At 41.1% G+C, this 20,524-nt stretch overlaps 1 protein-coding gene and 1 long non-coding RNA gene across 4 annotated transcripts in view; one reads left to right on the forward strand and one right to left on the reverse strand.

Moving 5' to 3' along the window:
- Positions 1-20,524, reverse strand: part of LOC133541057 (thyroid hormone receptor alpha) — a 172,076-nt gene that overhangs the window by 44,085 nt on the left and 107,467 nt on the right. For 2 of the 3 annotated variants that reach the window (XM_061884132.1, XM_061884133.1), the window contains one exon: positions 1,776-1,837. In XM_061884132.1, coding sequence (XP_061740116.1) covers positions 1,776-1,837 — 62 coding nt within the window. Of the gene's footprint in view, positions 1-1,775; positions 1,838-9,631; positions 10,013-20,524 lie in introns of those variants that run through there. The other variant, XM_061884134.1, reaches the window with a different exon arrangement.
- Positions 1-20,524, forward strand: part of LOC133541061 (uncharacterized) — a 50,646-nt gene that overhangs the window by 29,366 nt on the left and 756 nt on the right. The window lies entirely within an intron of this gene.

The raw sequence follows: 20,524 nt of genomic DNA on the forward strand, positions 1-20,524 counted from the left end.
CAGCTCTTTGGTCTTGGCCATAGTGGAGTTTGGAGTCTGACTGTTTGAGGCTGTGGACAGGTGTCTGTTGTACAGATAACAAGTTCAAACAGGTTCCATTAATACAGGTAACGACTGGAGGACAGAAGAGCTTCTTAAAGAAGAAGTTACAGGTCTGTGAGAGCCAGAAATCTTCCTTGTTTGAAGTGACCAAATACTTATTTTCCACCATAATTTACAAATACAATTTTTAAAATTCCTACAATGTGAATTCCTGGATATTTTTTTCACATTCTGTCTCTCACAGTTGAAGTGTACCCATGATGAAAATTACAGACCTCTGTCATCATTTTGAGTGGGAGAACTTGCACAATCGGTCCCTGACTAAATACTTTTTTGCCCCATAGTATATATATATATATATACATATATATATATATATATATATATATATATATATATATATATATATATATATATATATAAAGGGTATATATATCTATACAAATAAATGGTAAATGGGTTGTACTTTAATAGCGCTTTTCTGCCTTCCAGGTACTCAAAGCCCTTTGACACTACTTCCACATTCACCCATTCACACACTTTTTACCCTCGGGTTGTGCACGGCCACTATCCACACTGCGCCACGCCGTATATGACGGGACATTTTAATAAAGGATTAAAACATAACTAATCAATCGTGGTCCAGTGTTCTTGTAACTAAAAAAGTGCCTGCTTAAGTTGATGTAGACATAGACGGTCGACCTCTTTTGTCAAAATTATATGAATAAAACATAATTTCAATTAAAAATGGGTTCATTTATGTTTATATGTATTGTACTATGATTAACTTTATCATTATTGCTAAACAGCATCAAACAGCAGAAGCACAACTGCTGTTTATCCACACAGCATTAAAATGTGCACACAGTGACTTCCTGTTTGGCGTAAAGAAAGCTTCAAAATAAAAGCATTGCCGTATTAAGACTGAATTTACAGTTTAGATTGAAGAAAAGTTTGCACATGTATGAAAGCTTTATTGTCATTGTAGTAAAAACATGCAACTAAATTAGCAAAGCCATAAAATATCATATAAAAACGGAATATAGTAAATAAAAAAAATCACAAATGGAGGAAAACCACATTTATTTGAATTATTTATGATCATCCATTCTCCCTATGTCTTAAGTCACAAGTAAATGAGCAATCAGTGGTTACTTTTCGTTTCGTTTTTTTCCACAACCGCTGATGTTGATGTCACTCAGTCAGTCCGAGGGGCGTCAACCTAAATGTGTTCCAATGTATTATGCTATGACCATCCATTCATCCATCCATTTTTCTACCGCTTATTCCCTTTGGGGTCGCTAGGGGCGCTGGTGCCTCTCTCAGCTACAATCGGGCGGAAGGCGGCGTACACCCTGGACAAGTCGCCACCTTATTTTACAAAATTGATAAGCGATTTAAAAAATATATTATTGAAGACATTAGTTTGTTATAGATAAATATGATGAGTCTAAGCTTCCTAAAGTTTTTTTTTTCCAATTCTGTGTTTGGCTTAAATGAGCTTCTTCAATTTTGGCGACCATCACGGGCTTATTCATGTTGCACAATAGCAGGAAATAGCGAGACACCAGTGGGATACTATTCACAGTCCAGGGGGAGTCAGCTGTAATATGATGAGCTGCACTAAACATTAAAAAGACTTTGTGTCTCATCAAAAGACTGCATCGAGCATGAATAGACTTCTTTCAGAACAAAAGTACGGATGGGCCAAGCTGGAAAAGAGTCGTCCTTACCAGACATGCTCTTTATTGAAGACTGGCTGTTCTTCCTCTTTCTCTTCGGCACATCAAGCCACCTGAGAGGACCAGACAAGGGGAGATGTTAAAATAGGACACTAAAGTTTCATCATTGTTTGGTACAGGTTCAACAAACTTCAAATATATTAAGGTGACTTGACCTAAAACTTTTTGTAATTACCGTATTTTCTGGACCATAGGGCGCACCGGATTATAAGGCGCACTGCCGATGAGCGGGTCTATTCAGGTCTCTTTTCATACAAAAGGCAGCGGATTATAAAGTGTATTAAAGGGGTCATATTATGATTTTATGCAGACCACAATCTTTTGGTCTACATAATATGTGATGGTGGTTCTTTGGTCATAATGTTACATAGATTATGTTTTACAGATTATCTTCAAGTCGCTTTCTGACCGTCACTACAGGATGTGGCGTTTTGTGGGCAGTCTTATTTACGTGGCTCACCTTCGACAACAGCGTCTTCTCCCCGTCATCTTTGTTGTAGCGGTGTAGCGTGCAAGGACGGGAACGCAAGTGTCAAAACATGGAGCTAACTGTTTTCATGACATTCAGCCTTTACTTCAATCAATAACGGAGCAGCATCTTCTCATCCGTGGCTCACTAGTGCAACAACGCAGGAAATGTGTCCCGTGAAAAACCATCTGACCAGAACTCTTCTATAACTAAAGTTCTGTGGGTGAATTATGTAAACTCACTACTGTGGTGGTTTTTAGCCTTTCCAGAGTGAGATATATGTTAGAACTTTACACTACTTTATATTACAAATGGCAACAGCAGAGGGTGAATGTCTCATAACACAAAGATAGTAAAAAAGAAGAAGCTTATTGGCTACGTCTTTGTCATAGACTACAATGGCGGAAGTGCGCAAATTTTCATGACTTCTGCAGATCACAAATACACATCAGCAGGTACCGAAGATAAGAAAAGTTTATTTTGCTTAATATAGTGAAACAAAACACTGGGCAATATGTCTGCCAATGGGTGCCATTTTGCGGTCCCTATATACGCACCATAATAATACTTGTATCTCTGACTACGTTAGCTGCAATGAGTGGACAATCCCATCAAGCGGTGCGGCTTCCAAGTCACACTAAAACATTTTCACAGATTTTTGAGTGCCATGTGTAATGTTCTTTATTTTAAATCAGGGGTCTCAAACTCAATTTGCCTGGGGGCCACTGGATGCAGACACTGAGTGAGGCTGGGCTGCAAGGAAAGATTTCTTAAAAAATCTAACATGCACTTTTTAATGAATTCACCTTCTTTGAGCGGCTTCCCCACCCTAGCAACCTATTTGCCAACCCTCCCTTTTTTTATCAAGGAGACTCCCGGATTTAAGTGCATCTCCCGACAATTTCCCGGGGTATGCGTTGTCCAAATATTTGTCCTGATTTTCACCAAGTCAACAATACCATAAGAGTGCCGTGTTAGCACTGCCTTTGCCACCTTCTACAACATGTCATTGCTTTAGACTTAACATCATATTAACAAAGTGCTGCCTAGTTATAGACTGCAAAAGACTTTGGTGGACACGTGAGTGACTGCAAGACATACTCGATCAACAGCCATACAGGTCACACTCAGGGTGGCCGTATAAATAAGTTTATCACTGTTTCAAATATGCGCCACACTGTGAACACACACCAAACAAGACCGACAAACACATTTTGGGAGAATATCTGCACTGTACCACAACATAAACACAACAGAAGAAATAACCAGAACACCTTGCAGCCTTAAGTCTCCACCTCGACCGACGCAAGGGGGGGGGGGGGGGGGGCTTCAGAGTTGGGAGGCGGGGTTTGGTGGTAACGGGGTGTAGATTGTAGCCCGGAAGAGTCAGGGCTGCATGGGTTTCTGGGTATTTGTTCTGTTGTGTTTATGTTGTGTTACAGTGCAGATGTTCTCCCGAAATGTGTTTGTCATTCTTGTTTGGTGTGGGTTCACAGTGTGGCGCATATTTGTAACAGTAATAAACTTGTTTATACAGCCACCGTCAGTGTGACCTGTAAGTATGCCTTGTAGTCACTGACACGTGTTTGCAGAAACCTAGCAGAACATGTGGCTCAGACTGTATGCTGTTCGTTTGATGAAAAGGTGGATGCTATGACTTCATAAAAGCCAAATACAGAAATGTCTGGAATGGTACGCTGTTAGTACAAGTTGTAGAGGGCATCAAAGGCAGTGTCAACACGGCACCCATTGTACATTGTTGTTGGGTGAAAACTGACAGATGTTTGCGGGAATGATTACCCTTGAATGATTGCCTTGAAATTCCGGAGTCTCCCGGAAAATTCGGGAGGGTTGGTAATTATAGCAAATATGACAAATATGAGGCTATCAAGCGACATTCATATAAAACTTGCGGGCCACACTTATACTAAATTTACATATCAAGGTGCGGGACGCAATTGGCCCTCGGGCCGCGTGTCTGAAACCCCTGCTTTAAATGGAATATTTAAACTTTTGGTGTTGTTTACTGGCGTCATATTGCAGTCTACACGTATCTCTTATGTGTAAATGGTAAATGGGTTATACTTGTATCGCGCTACCTTTAAGGTACTCAAAGCGCTTTGACACTAATTCCACATTCACCCATTCACACACATATTCACACACTGATGGCGGGAGCTGCCGCTAACCACGACCCATCAGGAGCGAGAGGGAAGTGTCTTGCTCAAGGACACAATGGACGTGACTAGGTTGGTAAAAGTTGGGGATCGAACCAGGAACTCTCTGGTTGCTGGCATGGACACTCTCCAAACCGCGCCACCCCGTCCCCATGTGTGACTACCATCTACTGGTCACACTTATATTACACCATGTACCAAATAAAATAGCTTTGCAGTCGGTAAACACGACCAGAATTATTCCATACATTAGGCGCACCGGGTTTAAGGTGCACAGTCGATTATTTAGAAAACAAAAGGATTTTAAGTGCGCCTTATAGTCCGAAAAATACGGTACTTCTTTCAACATCGGATACTCCCACATTTACTGTCAGCTGTATTTCATTGATCCTTTACTAAATGTTAAAAACTGCCTTTGTGTTTTGAGTTTTAAATGAGGAAATTATTCAGGCTTCATGCAAACAAACAAACATTTGCTCATCTTTGCAGCCTTTTAATAGAAAACCTCACAAAATGGGAGGTCATGTCACACATTACTGTAAATATTCCAAATGTCTGAAAACACTGGAAAAATACACTATAAAACAATTTAAGGTAGTCCAAGTACAGCCTGTATGACCGTGTCATTAAATGTGTAGAACCATAATTGCTTTTAGTGGCCACAATAATTAAGTTAAGTCGAATGATGCGGACACGATTTTTACTGGAAACTTTTTAATACACGTCTGCCTTGGAGACTTTGTAGCCGTAATAATATGCAACTATATTCATTTTATATGTTTGTATTGACCAATGTTATGCTTTAGACTGCAAAGTTGTTTATTTAAGGACACTTATTACATTCAGTATATCTAGCTTGTGTGCTATTGTGTGCTTGGTTGCTGTCTAGCTGCAAGCTCCCAGTAGCCTATGGCCTACCATGTTTATTTTGTGTATATTACTTGACTAAAATACAAGAAAAAACACATTTCTGTGCTTGTTGGAGGACATTTCAATGTGAACTGTCTGTCCAACTTTGCACAACTAAAAGCGCTGCAGGACTGCTTGTATTATATGCAAGCCGATATATGTTTTTTTGCCGATATCGATATCAAATTGAAGCACCCCTGGTGTACACTACTCACTTTTGTTACTTGCGATTTAGACTTTAATGGCTTTCCGTTGAGTTATAAATAAAATTTTAAGGACAAGTCAATCACATTGTTGTAATTAATTAAAATATAAAACATTTGCAGGTGTACTCATTTTTGTGAGAGACAGTGTATATTTTATATTTCAAAATTGTATGTTTTAAAATTCACAGATCCCAGTTATCATGTTGGGATGACCTCCTTTCTCCGGACCATCATGTTTCTTCAGTCTCTTTCTTTAGTCTCCTCCTTCATGGCCATTTTGTTGACTCACATTTCCCCTGCTCCTTTCTCCAACTTCTTTCTCCCTCACCTATGCTTCTGTTCTTAAAACCGTTTCTACCCTTTGCTCCCTAAAATGGGCCCGTTTTTTTTGTTCTTCATCCCCAGAAATTAGAAGAAAAACAAGCAGTGAGGTCTCATTTTCAGTGCTCGCTGTTCTTCACGGTTGAACCAACATATTAGTGTTACTGCCGTGCACACGCTCAGGGTAGTTAACGCTGTGGGAAAGCGTCTTCATCGGTCACTATGAACTCTGCTAGGTGAGCTGTGAAACACAAGCAGCATATCAGCATTCTACATCCGCTGAAAAAAAATGGCATCACTTCATTACTACACCCTAATGCAATAATGCATATTTTGCTGGGTGCTATCAGGGAGGAAATTGACACACCACTTGTCTTCTCTTTGAATGTAGATAGTAGCTGTGGGATAAAGTTATGGAAAATAAAACTGCCTGCAAAGTTGGTAACCTTTACACTACAAAGGGGCTGGGGCCCACTCAAATATTCATAATTAAATGAGTAATCTTACTCTTGATTTTATCATATTCAATAATTATATCTAACCGACTTACAATTTAACGGGTCAAAACCATGTCAAATGAAATGAAAACGTGTTAAACACAAAGATTTATTTTTTTTAAACACATAAACCAGTATGTACAGGATGGTCAGGATGATTATAAAACAAATACTAATCAAACGTACTGCAAAAGAAGGCACTCACTGCATTAAATATATTCATAATAAATTTATAGATCAATTAAAAAAAAAAAACTATAACTAAATAAAAATAACAAGGTATAATTACAAAAATAAAAAAATATACTGGTCGTCATTATAGTGTCTCCATGACATTTGCTCCAGACTTTTTCTGATTCTGCGATGAAGTGGCGACTTGTCTAGGGTGTAGCCCGCCTTCCGCCCGATTGTAGCTGAGATAGGCACCAGCGCCCCCGCAACCCCAAAGGGAATACGCAGTAGAAATGGATGGACTTCTTCTGATTGCCACAGGTGGTGGAAAAGTACAATACAACCTAGTACCGCCGCAACCCCACAGCTGAGAAACAGATTTTTTTTTGGGGCGGCCCTCACAACCTAACAATGGGTTGGTTTTGAAATATGGTTTAAGAGGAATTGTGTCATTCACAATCATTCGCAATCCTTATGTAATACAAGAACACACATGTTTTTCTTTTTGTTAATGCATTCTAACTCGTTAATAAATGTAATCAAAAGTCTGCTTACAATGGAGCCAGTGGGAGTCTCTCTATTCTGCCTATAAAGCACTTGAAAAACATCCAAGCACTTCTTTCAAGGTTTTATATACACGCTGTAGGTATGTATGTAATGTATTAACAGGCACAATCATAATAACATGTCATTTTTACTGCACAAATTGAGCTCATTTCAAACATACGGCGATACATTTTTACAGACGTGTCACAAAGTTTGCCTTTAACAACAGCACAGACGACTACTCACTGATGAGGGACAAAGACTACACACTGATGAGGGACAAACATAATAAAACACCACTAACTGTACAATGTCTGCTCTCACTGGGATGCCGACTGTTAGAATGTTGATATATTTCCATTTAAATGAAGAATGACCTATATAATGGTGGTGAAACTAAGCATCTTTTCGGGTCTTTTTTGCCATTTCTGAGTCTAAATTGTCCATCAAAGTGCACTAACTTCTCAGTTTATGTCCCCAATATTTTACTATCCAGGTGAGAGGCGGGATTTATAATATTAGAACAGAGGTCGGCAACCTTTACCACTCAAAGAGCCATTTTGACCCATTTCACATATTAAAGAAGACAAAGGGAGCCGCAATCATTTTCACGAATATTTGCGGGTCACCCATATAACAGTAATAAGGGCGTGCCATGAAGCCATTGCCTTTGACGCCTTCTACAACATGTACAAACATCTTGCCAGTACAGTAACATGTTGTATGTGGCTTCCGCAGATACATGTACACGACTGCAAGGCATACTGGGTGACACAGTGTACACTAAAGGTTGTGATATAAACAATTTTAACACTCTTACTAATATGCACCACACTGTGAACCCACACCAAACAAGAATGACAAACACATTTCTGGAGAACATCCGCACTGTAACGCATTATAAACGCAACATAACAATTAACCAGAATGATATGCATCCATGACTCTTTCAGGCTATATTATACACACCGCTAGCACCAAAATCCGCTCCCCCCCTTCCGTGCGTCGGTTGAGGTGGGCGGGGGTGTATAATATAGTCAGGAGGAGTCATGTGTGCAAAGGATTCTGGGTATTTGTTGTGTTGCGTTTATGTTGTGTTACTGTGAGGATATTCTCCCGAAATGTGTTTGTCATTCTTGTTTGGTGTGAGTTCACAGTGTGGTGCATATTAGTAAGAGTGTTAAAGTTTTTTATATCACAACCTTCAGTGTACTCAGACCCCGGCCTGTTGAACGACTGAAGCTCTGCATAAAACAAGAAAGGGAAAGAATTTCGCTTTCAAAGCTTCAACAATTAGTTTCCTCACTTCCTAAACGTTTATTGAGTGTTGTTAAAAGAAAAGGTGATGTAACACAGTGGTGAACATGCCCTTTCCCAACTACTTTGGCATGTGTTGCAGCCATGAAATTCCAAGTTAATTATTATTTGCAAAAAAAATAGATAAAGTTTATGAGTTTGAACATCAAATATCTTATCTTTGCAGTGCATTCAATTGATTATGGGTTGAAAAGGATTTGCAAATCATTGTATTCCGTTTACATTTACATCTAACACAATTTTCCAACTCATATGGAAACGGGGTTTGTATATAAATACACACACACATATACATATTATATATATATATATGTATATATACATATTATATATACATATATATATATATATATATATACATATATATACATATATATACACATACATATATATATACATATATGTATACATATATATATACATATATATATATACATATACATATTATATATATATATATATATATATAAATATATATATATATATATATATATATATATATATATATGTATATATATATATATGTATATATATATATATATATATATATATACATATACATATATATATATATATATACATATACATATATATATATACATATACATATTATATATATATATATATATATATATATATATATATATATATATATATATATATATATATATATGTATATATATATATATATATATATATATATATACCCCTGTCATCCCAATACCCCCGTAACCGTCATAGAGGAGTTGTGCAGTCTGATGGCGATTTACTACTAGTGTGCCGCGGCACTTTGGTTGATAAACACTGCACTAGGCCACTGAGCAGTCGTCAAGTGTCAAAACAGTTTGGGGTAATAAAAACTTAGCATTGTGGCTAGCACACGCATTAAAGCTTCACATGAAGCTATAAATAAACACAGATAGAAACCAGGAATGGACCGTACTAGAGTTACAACAAACAGCTCAAGATGTTCAACATCCGCCACAATGACAGGAAAAGAAGGCTGACTCCGATCTTTACAAACTGAAATTCTCCCCAAATGTTTGAATGTGCTTCCAGTCAAGTTTCAACAGATTTTTGAGGAAGTGTGGTTTCAAAGCCCACACATTGCAATAAACAAACATGATTTTTGTTTGTAAGCGTTATCAACTGAATATTTGCAATATCAAACTAAAGCATTTATCAATACAACAAACAAGGACATGTACACACACACACACACATACACACCAACCTATTGATGCAGTATGGCTGTAGAATATGCATGTTGCTCTCCTTGATTTGTCTGTCGCCCAGCGCTCTAATTTACTGAGTACACTCAGTCCTCAGCTGCTGTTTGCAGTGAAGTTGTCGGGTGTACAGTAGCGCCGATCCTCAAAGCTGTGTGCAAACAGCCAATGTTGATCTACGGTACCTTGACACGCAGGTCTGAACTCCAACAACCTCCCTGTGACCTGAACATTGACGTTGACCCCGCTAAAGTACACCGGTTGAACAGATTGTGGAGCTCTTGACAGTCGTGAGACAGCACGAGCGTTAGTCTGCCTGCTTTCAGACTGACTACACTGGTTATTTGCCTCTCAGCCCTCCCTCTTTCACTCTCTCTCTCTTTCTCCCTTCTGGCTCCTCTGGTCCTCCCGCCCTGATTGCCTGTGTGAGTGTGTGTGTGAGAGAGAGAGTGTGTGTGTTGGTGTGTCACAATGTGGCGTTCCCTGCCATCACAATACAATTAAACCTACTCTCATATACCTGCAAAAAAAATCCAACTTCCTGTTTGTGCTTTTGTTCATACACTCTATTGCCAAAAGTATTTGGCCACCCATCCAATTGACCAGAATCAGTTGTCCTAATCACTTGACCCGGCCACAGGTGTATTAAATCAAGCACGTAAGCATGGAGATTGATTCTACAAACATTTGTGAAAGAATGGGCCGCCTCTCAGGAGCTCAGTGATTTCCAGTGTGGAACTGTCATTGGAGGCCACCTGTGCAACAAATCTAGTCGTGAACATTTCCTCGCTCCCAAATATTCCAAAGTTGTCGGCATTATTATAAGAAAATAGAAGACTTTGGGAACAACAGAAACTCAGCTACCAAGTGGTAGACCTCGTAAACTGACAGAGAGGGGTCAGCGGATGCTGAATCGCATACTGCAAAGAGGTCGCCGACTTTCTGTTGCTACAGAGCTCCAAACTTCATGTGACATATACACATATATATATATATATATATATATATATATATATATATATATATATATATATATATATATATATATATGTGTGTATATGTACAGATATATGTATATATATATATATATATACACACACACACACATATATACATACATATAAATATATACATACATGCATCAATATCATTTATATACATACATACATCCTTATATATCCATATACATACACACATATATTTATTTATATACACACACATATATATATATATACACATATATACATATATATATATATACCTACATACATATATAGACATATATATATAAACACATACATACATATATTCATATATATATCCATACTTATATATATCCATATATATACACACACATATATATACATACACATATATATACACACACACATATACAAACACAGATATATAAATATGTATATATACATCTGTTTATATATATGTGTATATATACTGTATATATATACATATATAAATACATATATATACATATATACACATATATACACACACATATATATGTGTGTGTGTATATATGTATACATATGTTTATACATATATATGTGTATATATACACATATATATATATAAACCTATATATATATATATTTCTATATATATATATATACATATATATATATATATATATACATATATATATATAAACCTATATATATATATACATATATATATATATATATACATATATATATATATATATATATACATATATATATATATATATATATATATATATATACATATATATATATATATATATATATATATATATATATATATATATACGAACCCTGTTTCCATATGAGTTGGGAAATTGTGTTAGATGTAAATATAAACTGAATACAATGATTTGTAAATCATTTTTAACCCAGTCCCATATTCAGTTGAATATACTACAAAGACAACATATTTGATGTTCAAACTGATAAACATTTTTTTTTTTGCAAATAATCATTAACGTTAGAATTTGATGTCAGCAACACGTGACAAAGAAGTTGGGAAAGGTGGCTTCCGCAGACACACGCACATGACTGCAAGGCATACTGGGTGACACAGAGTACACTAATGGTTGTGATATAAACAATTTTAACACTCTTAGTAATATGCGCCACGCTGTGAAGCCACATTTCGGGAGAACATCCTCCCAGTAACACAACATAAACGTAACACAACAAATACCCAGAATCCTTTGCATCCATGAAATTTCCTGACTATTTTATATTGATTGATTGATTGATTGATTGATACTTTTGTTAGTAGATTGCACAGTACAGTACATATTCCGTACAATTGACCACTAAATGGTAACAACCGAATAAGTTTTTCAACTTGTTTAAGTCGGGGTCCACGTTAATCAATTCATGGTACAAATATATACTATCAACATAATACAGTCATCACACAAGTTAATCATCATAGTATGTACATTGAATTATTTACATTATTTACAATCCGGGGGGTGGGATGAGGAGCTTTGGTTGATATCAGAACTTCAGTCATCAACAATTGCATCAACAGAGAAATGTGGACAGTGAAACAGTGTAGGTCTTATTTAGTAGGATATGTACAGCCAACAGAGAACATAGTGAGTTCACATAGCATAAGAACAAGTATATACATTAGAAGTACATTTGAGTTGTTTATAATCCGGGGAGATGGGATGTGAATGGAGGAGGGTATTAGTAAAGTGTTGAAGTTGCCTGGAGGTGTTGTTTTAGAGCGGTTTTGAAGGAATATAGAGATGCACTTACTTTTATACCTGTTGGTAGTGCATTCCACATTGATGTGGCATAGAAAGAGAATGAGTTAAGACCTTTGTTAGATCGAAATCCACCCCGCTAACAGCAAACCCCATGCATCGGTAAGGTGGGCGGGTTGGGGGCGCAGGGGTGTAAAATATATTCAGGAACCGTCACGGATGCAAAGGATTCTGGGTATTTTTGTGTTGCGTTTATGTTGTGTTACTGGGAGGATGTTCTCCCGAAATGTGTTTGTCATTCTTGTTTGGTGTGGCTTCACAGCGTGGCGCATATTAGTAAGAGTGTTAAAATTATCACAACCATCAGTGTAATCTATCACCCAGGATGCCTTTCAATCTTGTATGTGCGATTGCGGAAGCTGCACACAACATGTTGTTGGACTAACAATCGGTTTGTACATGTTGTTGAAGGTGTCAAAGGCAATGGCTTCACAGCACGCCCTTTTTCTTGTCGTCAGGATAAACACCATTGGATATTCGCGAGAACGTCAACGGCTCCCATTGTCTTCTTTACTCTGTGAAACGGGTTTTAATAGCTCTTTGAGTGGTAAAGGGGGCCGGCATCTGATGTACTTCAACGGTCGGGTGGCGGGCGGTTGCGGTTCTGATAAAATGTTGGTTCAGGTGGACGGCGGGTGGATGACTACTTTGGTGATGCGGTTGCGGATGATATAATTACCTATCCGCGCATCTCTAATACACATACATATATATATACATATATACATATACACATATATATATATATATATATATATATATATATATATATATATACATATACACACATGTATATATATATACACATGTATATACACACATGTGTATATATATATATATATATCCATCCATCCATCCATCCATCATCTTCCGCTTATCCGAGGTCGGGTCGCGGGGGCAGAAGCCTAAGCAGGGAAGCCCAGACTTCCCTATCCCCAGCCACTTCGTCTAGCTCTTCCCGGGGGATCCCGAGGCGTTCCCAGGCCAGCCGGGAGACATAGTCTTTCCAACGTGTCCTGGGTCTTCCCCGTGGCCTCCTACCGGTTGGACGTGCCCTAAACACCTCCCTAGGGAGGCGTTCGGGTGGCATCCCGACCAGATGCCCGAACCACCTCATCTGGCTCCTCTCGATGTGGAGGAGCAGCGGCTTTACGTTGAGCTCCTCCCGGATGGCAGAGCTTCTCACCCTATCTCTAAGGGAGAGCCCCGCCACCCGGCGGAGGAAACTCATTTCGGCCGCTTGTACCCGTGATCTTATCCTTTCGGTCATGACCCAAAGCTCATGACCATAGGTGAGGATGGGAACGTAGATCGACCGGTAAATTGAGAGCTTTGCCTTCCGGCTCAGCTCCTTCTTCACCACAACGGATCGATACAACGTCCGCATTACTGAAGACGCCGCACCGATCCGCCTGTCGATCTCACGATCCACTCTTCCCCCACTCGTGAACAAGACTCCTAGGTACTTGAACTCCTCCACTTGGGGCAGGGTCTCCTCCCCAACCCGGAGATGGCACTCCACCCTTTTCCGGGCGAGAACCATGGACTCGGACTTGGAGGTGCTGATTCTCATTCCGGTCGCTTCACACTCGGCTGCGAACCGATCCAGTGAGAGCTGAAGATCCCGGCCAGATGAAGCCATCAGGACTACATCATCTGCAAAAAGCAGAGACCTAATCCCGTGGCCACCAAACCGGAACCCCTCAACGCCTTGACTGCGCCTAGAAATTCTGTCCATAAAAGTTATGAACAGAATCGGTGACAAAGGACAGCCTTGGCGGAGTCCAACCTTCACTGGAAAAGTGTCCGACTTACTGCCAGCAATGCGGACCAAGCTCTGACACTGATCATACAGGGAGCGGACCGCCACAATCAGACAGTCCGATACCCCATACTCTCTGAGCACTCCCCACAGGACTTCCCGAGGGACACGGTCGAATGCCTTCTCCAAGTCCACAAAGCACATGTAGACTGGTTGGGCAAACTCCCATGCACCCTCAAGAACCCTGCCGAGAGTATAGAGCTGGTCCACAGTTCCACGACCAGGACGAAAACCACACTGTTCCTCCTGAATCCGAGGTTCGACTATCCGGCGAAGCCTCCTCTCCAGTACACCTGAACAAACCTTACCGGGAAGGCTGAGGAGTGTGATCCCACGATAGTTGGAACACACCCTCCGGTCCCCCTTCTTAAAGAGAGGGACCACCACCCCGGTCTGCCAATCCAGAGGTACCGCCCCCGATGTCCACGCGATGCTGCAGAGTCTTGTCAACCAAGACAGCCCCACAGCATCCAGAGCCTTAAGGAACTCCGGGCGGGTCTCATCCACCCCCGGGGCCTTGCCGCCGAGGAGCTTTTTAACTACCTCAGCGACCTCAGCCCCAGAAATAGGAGAGTCCACTACAGATTCCCCAGGCACCGCTTCCTCAAAGAAAGACGTGTTGGTGGGATTGAGGAGGTCTTCGAAGTATTCCCTCCACCGATCCACAACATCCGCAGTCGAAGTCAGCAGAACACCATCCGCACCATACACGGTGTTGATAGTGCACTGCTTCCCCTTCCTGAGGCGCCGTATGGTGGTCCAGAATCGCTTCGAAGCCGTCCGGAAGTCGTTTTCCATGGCTTCCCCGAACTCTTCCCATGTCCGAGTTTTTGCCTCCGCGACCGCTAAAGCTGCACACCGCTTGGCCCGTCGGTACCCGTCCACTGCCTCCGGAGTCCTATGAGCCAAAAGAACCCGATAGGACTCCTTCTTCAGCTTGACGGCATCCCTCACTGCTGGTGTCCACCAACGGGTTCTGGGATTACCGCCACGACAGGCACCAACAACCTTGCGGCCACAGCTCCAATCAGCCGCCTCGACAATAGAGGTTCGGAACATGGTCCACTCGGACTCAATGTCCCGCACCTCCCTCGTGACATGTTCAAAGTTCTCCCGGAGGTGTGAATTGAAACTCTCTCTGACAGGAGACTCTGCCAGACGTTCCCAGCAGACCCTCACAATGCGCTTGGGCCTGCCAGGTCTGTCCGGCATCCTCCCCCACCATCGCAGCCAACTCACCACCAGGTGGTGATCGGTAGAAAGCTCCGCCCCTCTCTTCACCCGAGTGTCCAAAACATAAGGCCGCAAATCCGATGACACAACTACAAAGTCGATCATGGAACTGCGGCCTAGGGTGTCCTGGTGCCAAGTGCACATATGGACACCCTTATGTTTGAACATGGTGTTTGTTATGGACAAACTGTGACGAGCACAAAAGTCCAATAACAAAACACCACTCGGGTTTAGATCCGGGCGACCATTCTTCCCAATCACGCCTCTCCAGGTTTCACTGTCGTTGCCAACATGAGCGTTGAAGTCTCCCAGTAGGACAAGGGAATCACCCGGAGGAGCACTTTCCAGTACTCCCTCGAGTGTACCCAAAAAGGGTGGGTATTCTGAACTGCTGTTTGGTGCGTAAGCACAAACAACAGTCAGGACCCGTCCCCCCACCCGAAGGCGAAGGGAAGCTACCCTCTCGTCCACTGGGTTGAACTCAAACGTACAGGCTTTGAGCCGGGGGGCAACAAGAATTGCCACCCCAGCCCGTCGCCTCTCACTGCCGGCAACGCCAGAGTGGAAGAGGGTCCAGTCCCTCTCGAGAGAACTGGTTCCAGAGCCCTTGCTGAGCGTCGAGGTGAGTCCGACTATATCCAGCCGGAACTTCTCTACCTCGCGCACTAGCTCAGGCTCCTTCCCCCCCAGTGAGGTGACGTTCCACGTCCCAAGAGCTAGCTTCTGTAGCCGAGGATTGGACCGCCAAGTGCCCTGCCTTCGGCTGCCGCCCAGCTCACAATGCACCCGACCTCTATGGCCCCTCCTATGAGTGGTGAGCCCATTGGAGGGATGACCCACGTTGCCTCTTCGGGCTGTGCCCGGCCGGGCCCCATGGGAACAGGCCCGACCACCAGGCGCTCGCCATCGTGCCCCAACTCCGGGCCTGGCTCCAGAGCGGGGCCCCGGTGACCCACGTCCGGGCGAGGGAAATCTGGGTTCATTTCGTTGTAATTCCATAGAAGTCTTTGAGCTGCTCTTTGTCTGATCACTCACCTAGGACCTGTTTGTCTTGGGAGACCCTACCAGGGGGCATGAAAACCCCCAGACAACATAGCTCCTAGGATCATTGGGACACGCAAACTCCTCTACCACGGTAAGGTAGCAGCTCAGAGAGGAGATATATATATATATATATATATATATATATATATATGTATACACGTATCTTGGCAATTAAGGAAAAAACCTAAAGATGGTGATCCAGCTTATCCCCAAAATCTAATCATCTGTTCCTTATCCTACTTTGGACATTTCCTGACTTTCCGCCTGTAATATTTTAAGCTATCAATAGCTGAATGAAAGAAATGGAGTGAAGCACCGTCAGTCATACACTGTCTTTGTCTCTGTGGTTGGAAGCTTGTAGCGTAAACGGGATGTAACAAACACGAAAGGATCCGGATCAGCACTAAAATGTATTAAGTTGTTCCTTCTCCCATTTTGGACATTTCCCAAAAGTCAGTTGAAAATCCGCCCATAACTTTTTGAGTTACCTATAACAACATTAAAGAAACTGAGTGTATCTCATGTCTGTCATCCACTGTGATAGTCTCCACAGTGCCAGTAGCATACACACACACAGAAACGTAAATGTACGGTAACGTAGTAGAAATGATCCTGATCAGGCTCAAAATGCAATCACATGTTCCTTATCCCATTGTGGACATTTCCTGAACGTTTAATGAAAATCGGCCCATAACTTTTTGATCCATCTATGGCGGAATGAATGAACGTAGTGAACCCTCTTGTCCGTTATCCATTGTTTTTGTCTTTATTAGCTGAGACGTGGCCACTGGCATACACACTCAAAATGTAAAAATAAGACAAGATCGACCAAGGCCCAAACTGTTCAAATTTCTGTTTCGGAATTCGGACATTTCTTGAACGTTTCATGAAACTTAAATCTATAATTCAAAATAAAAGCATTGCAGCATTTAGTTGGATAATACCACAGCAATTAACAAAGAGGGTTTTTTTTTTTTTTGATTGAATGGAATATATTGTCATTGTAGTTTAGACGTTTAACAGATATGAGTGCAGCTGTTCTGTTAAGTAGGTTTATAAAATATGTGAAAACTAAATAAAAAATGCACAAATGGGGGTAAAGCATGTCAACAAACTGCTGTAGGTTAAAAAAATATCTTTTATTTTCACCCATTTTCCTTGTATCGATCTTTTGATAACGTCGACGTCCGAGCAGTGTCAAAATAAACGAGCGCCATTAAGTTATGTAAATTTCAGAAATGAATTATCTGCCATTAATCTCTCTTCATATCTCTTGCCGCAGTCTTTGCTGGTGATGAATTATTTTAATTGAACTCCTTTTCTTGTCCTTTCACTCCACAGAGCGTTCCACATTTCCAGTGTCTTTGTCCCTCAGGAATAAAAAGCCCCAAAAAAGCTGCTCTACATCCAAACACATGTAGGCTCTAAAGCTAACTGCATTACATAATACCAGCGGATGCAGTCTTTCTAGCACAGCTAATGTTCCTGTACACAAAAAAGCGTGCAAAAAATTATCAATATGGCAACAAACAGTATTGCGATACGTTTTCGAACTCAGTTAAACTGAGTTCTATTGTCCTTATTTCGATAGTTAGCCTAGTCAAAACATTAGTCATTTCTTTCTCTGGATGACAGTAATTCATATTTTTTTCACCAAATTGAGTGAAGGGATAATTATTAATTTTAGCTGGAAACAAGGGCTTCACGGTGGCAGAGGGGTTAGTGCGTCTGCCTCACAATACGAAGGTCCTGCAGTCCTGGGTTCAAATCCAGGCTCGGGATCTTTCTGTGTGGAGTTTGCATGTTCTCCCCGTGAATGCATGGGTTCCCTCCGGGTACTCCGGCTTCCTCCCACTTCCAAAGACATGCACCTGGGGATAGGTTGATTGGCAACACTAAATTGGCCCTAGTGTGTGAATGTGAGTGTGAATGTTGTCTGTCTATCTGTGTTGGCCCTGCGATGAGGTGGCGACTTGTCCAGGGTGTACCCCGCCTTCCGCCCGATTGTAGCTGAGATAGGCGCCAGCGCCCCCCGCGACCCCGAAAGGGAATAAGCGGTAGAAAATGGATGGATGGAAGTTACTGAACCCAAAACGGACACAGTGACCATCTTGTCTGCTGGTAAACGACCATGTCTAGGATATCCTGTGGTCTTGGATAAGATGTTAATCTGTGTCAGAAGGGTCTACTAATTGGTAAGGTTGGAAATCGAGCATTGATTGATTTCCTGGGACAGTCCAAATTCTGTTGTTTCTTAGTTTTCATGCTCAGTTTCGTGACAGGAAGACATAGCCACCATACACCATAAAAGAACAACGACATGTCCATACTTTGTAATGTTTTCTTAGTATCTTTGTATGAGTCCGCCATTTTTTATTCCTGTTGTCGTTCTATTTAAGATGCAACCCGTAAGCTAAAATGCTTTGTTATGGGTTGTGTTACAAGCGCAGCTCACTGAACCAACCTCGACTCTCATCCAAAAAACTAAGATGTGCATGCTCAACTTTTGTGTGACGTAGCAATGTGTACCGACTTAGACACGGGCCCCAGCGGACATTAGGCGCAGAGCCTGGCTGAGAGCCCCATCTCGGTCCAAGGGCAATATACAAAAGGATTTAACCAAAAGTACATTTAAATTTGGCGACAGTTTCTACAACTTACGGAAACAGGACATACAATTAAACAGTAAGACTTTGTAAGGTTATGTTAGCATGTAGCATCCCCCTGACGATTGCTATTATTAGCCAGTCGCAAGTAGGACACATATACAAACCCCGTTTCCATATGAGTTGGGAAATTGTGTTAGATGTAAATATAAACGGAATACAATGATTTGCAAATATTCTTTAACCCATTTTCAGTTGAATATGCTACAAAGACAACATATTTGATGTTCAAACTGAAAAACTTTTTTTTTTTGTGCAAATAATCATTAACTTTAGAATTTGATGCCAGCAACACGTGACAAAGAAGTTGGGAAAGGTGTCAATAAATACTGATAAAGTTGAGGAATGCCCATCAAACACTTCTTTGGAACATCCCACAGGTGTGCAGGCTAATTGGGAACAGGTGAGTGCCATGATTGGGTATAAAAACACATTCCTAAAAATGCTCAGTCTTTCACAAGAAAGGATGGGGTGAGGTACACCCCTTTGTCCACAACTGTGTGAGCAAATAGTCAAACAGTTTAAGAACAACGTTTCTCAAAGAAATTTAGGGATTTCAACATCTACGGTCCATAATATCATCAAAAGGTTCAGAGAATCTGGAGAAATCACTCCACGTAAGCGGCATGGCCGGAAAACAACACTGAATGACCGTGACCTTCGATCCCTCAGACGGCAAGGTATCAAAAACCGACATCAATCTCTAAAGGATATATCACCACAGGGGCTCAGGAACACTTCAGAAAACCACTGTCACTAAATACAGTTCGTCGCTACATCTGTAAGTGCAAGTTAAAGCTCTACTATGCTAAGCGAAAGCCATTTATCAACAACATCTAGAAACGCCGCCGGCTTCTCTGGGCCCGAGATCCTCTAAGATGGACTGATGCAAAGTGGAAAAGTGTTCTGTGGTCTGACAAGTCACATTTCAAATTGTTTTTGGAAATATTCGACATCGTGTCATCCGGACCAAAGGGGAAGCGAACCATCCAGACTGTTATCGACGCAAAGTTCAAAAGCCAGCATCTGTGATGGTATGGAGGTGCATTAGTGCCCAAGGCATGGGTAACTTACACATCTGTGAAGGCACCATTAATGCTGAAAAGTACATACAGGTTTTGGAACAACACATGCTGCCATCTAAGCGCCGTCTTTTTCATGGACGCCCCTGCTTATTTCAGCAAGACAATGCCAAGCCACATTCAACACGTGTTACAACAGCGTGGCTTCGTAAAAAAAAGAGTGCTGATAGTTTCCTGGCCCGCCTGCAGTCCAGACCTGTCTCCCATCAAAAATGTGTGGCGCATTATGAAACGTAAAATACGACAGCGGAGACCCTGGACTGTTGAACGAC

This window comes from Nerophis ophidion, linkage group LG23, assembly GCF_033978795.1.
Source record: "Nerophis ophidion isolate RoL-2023_Sa linkage group LG23, RoL_Noph_v1.0, whole genome shotgun sequence".
NCBI classification, from domain to species: Eukaryota; Metazoa; Chordata; class Actinopteri; order Syngnathiformes; family Syngnathidae; genus Nerophis; species Nerophis ophidion.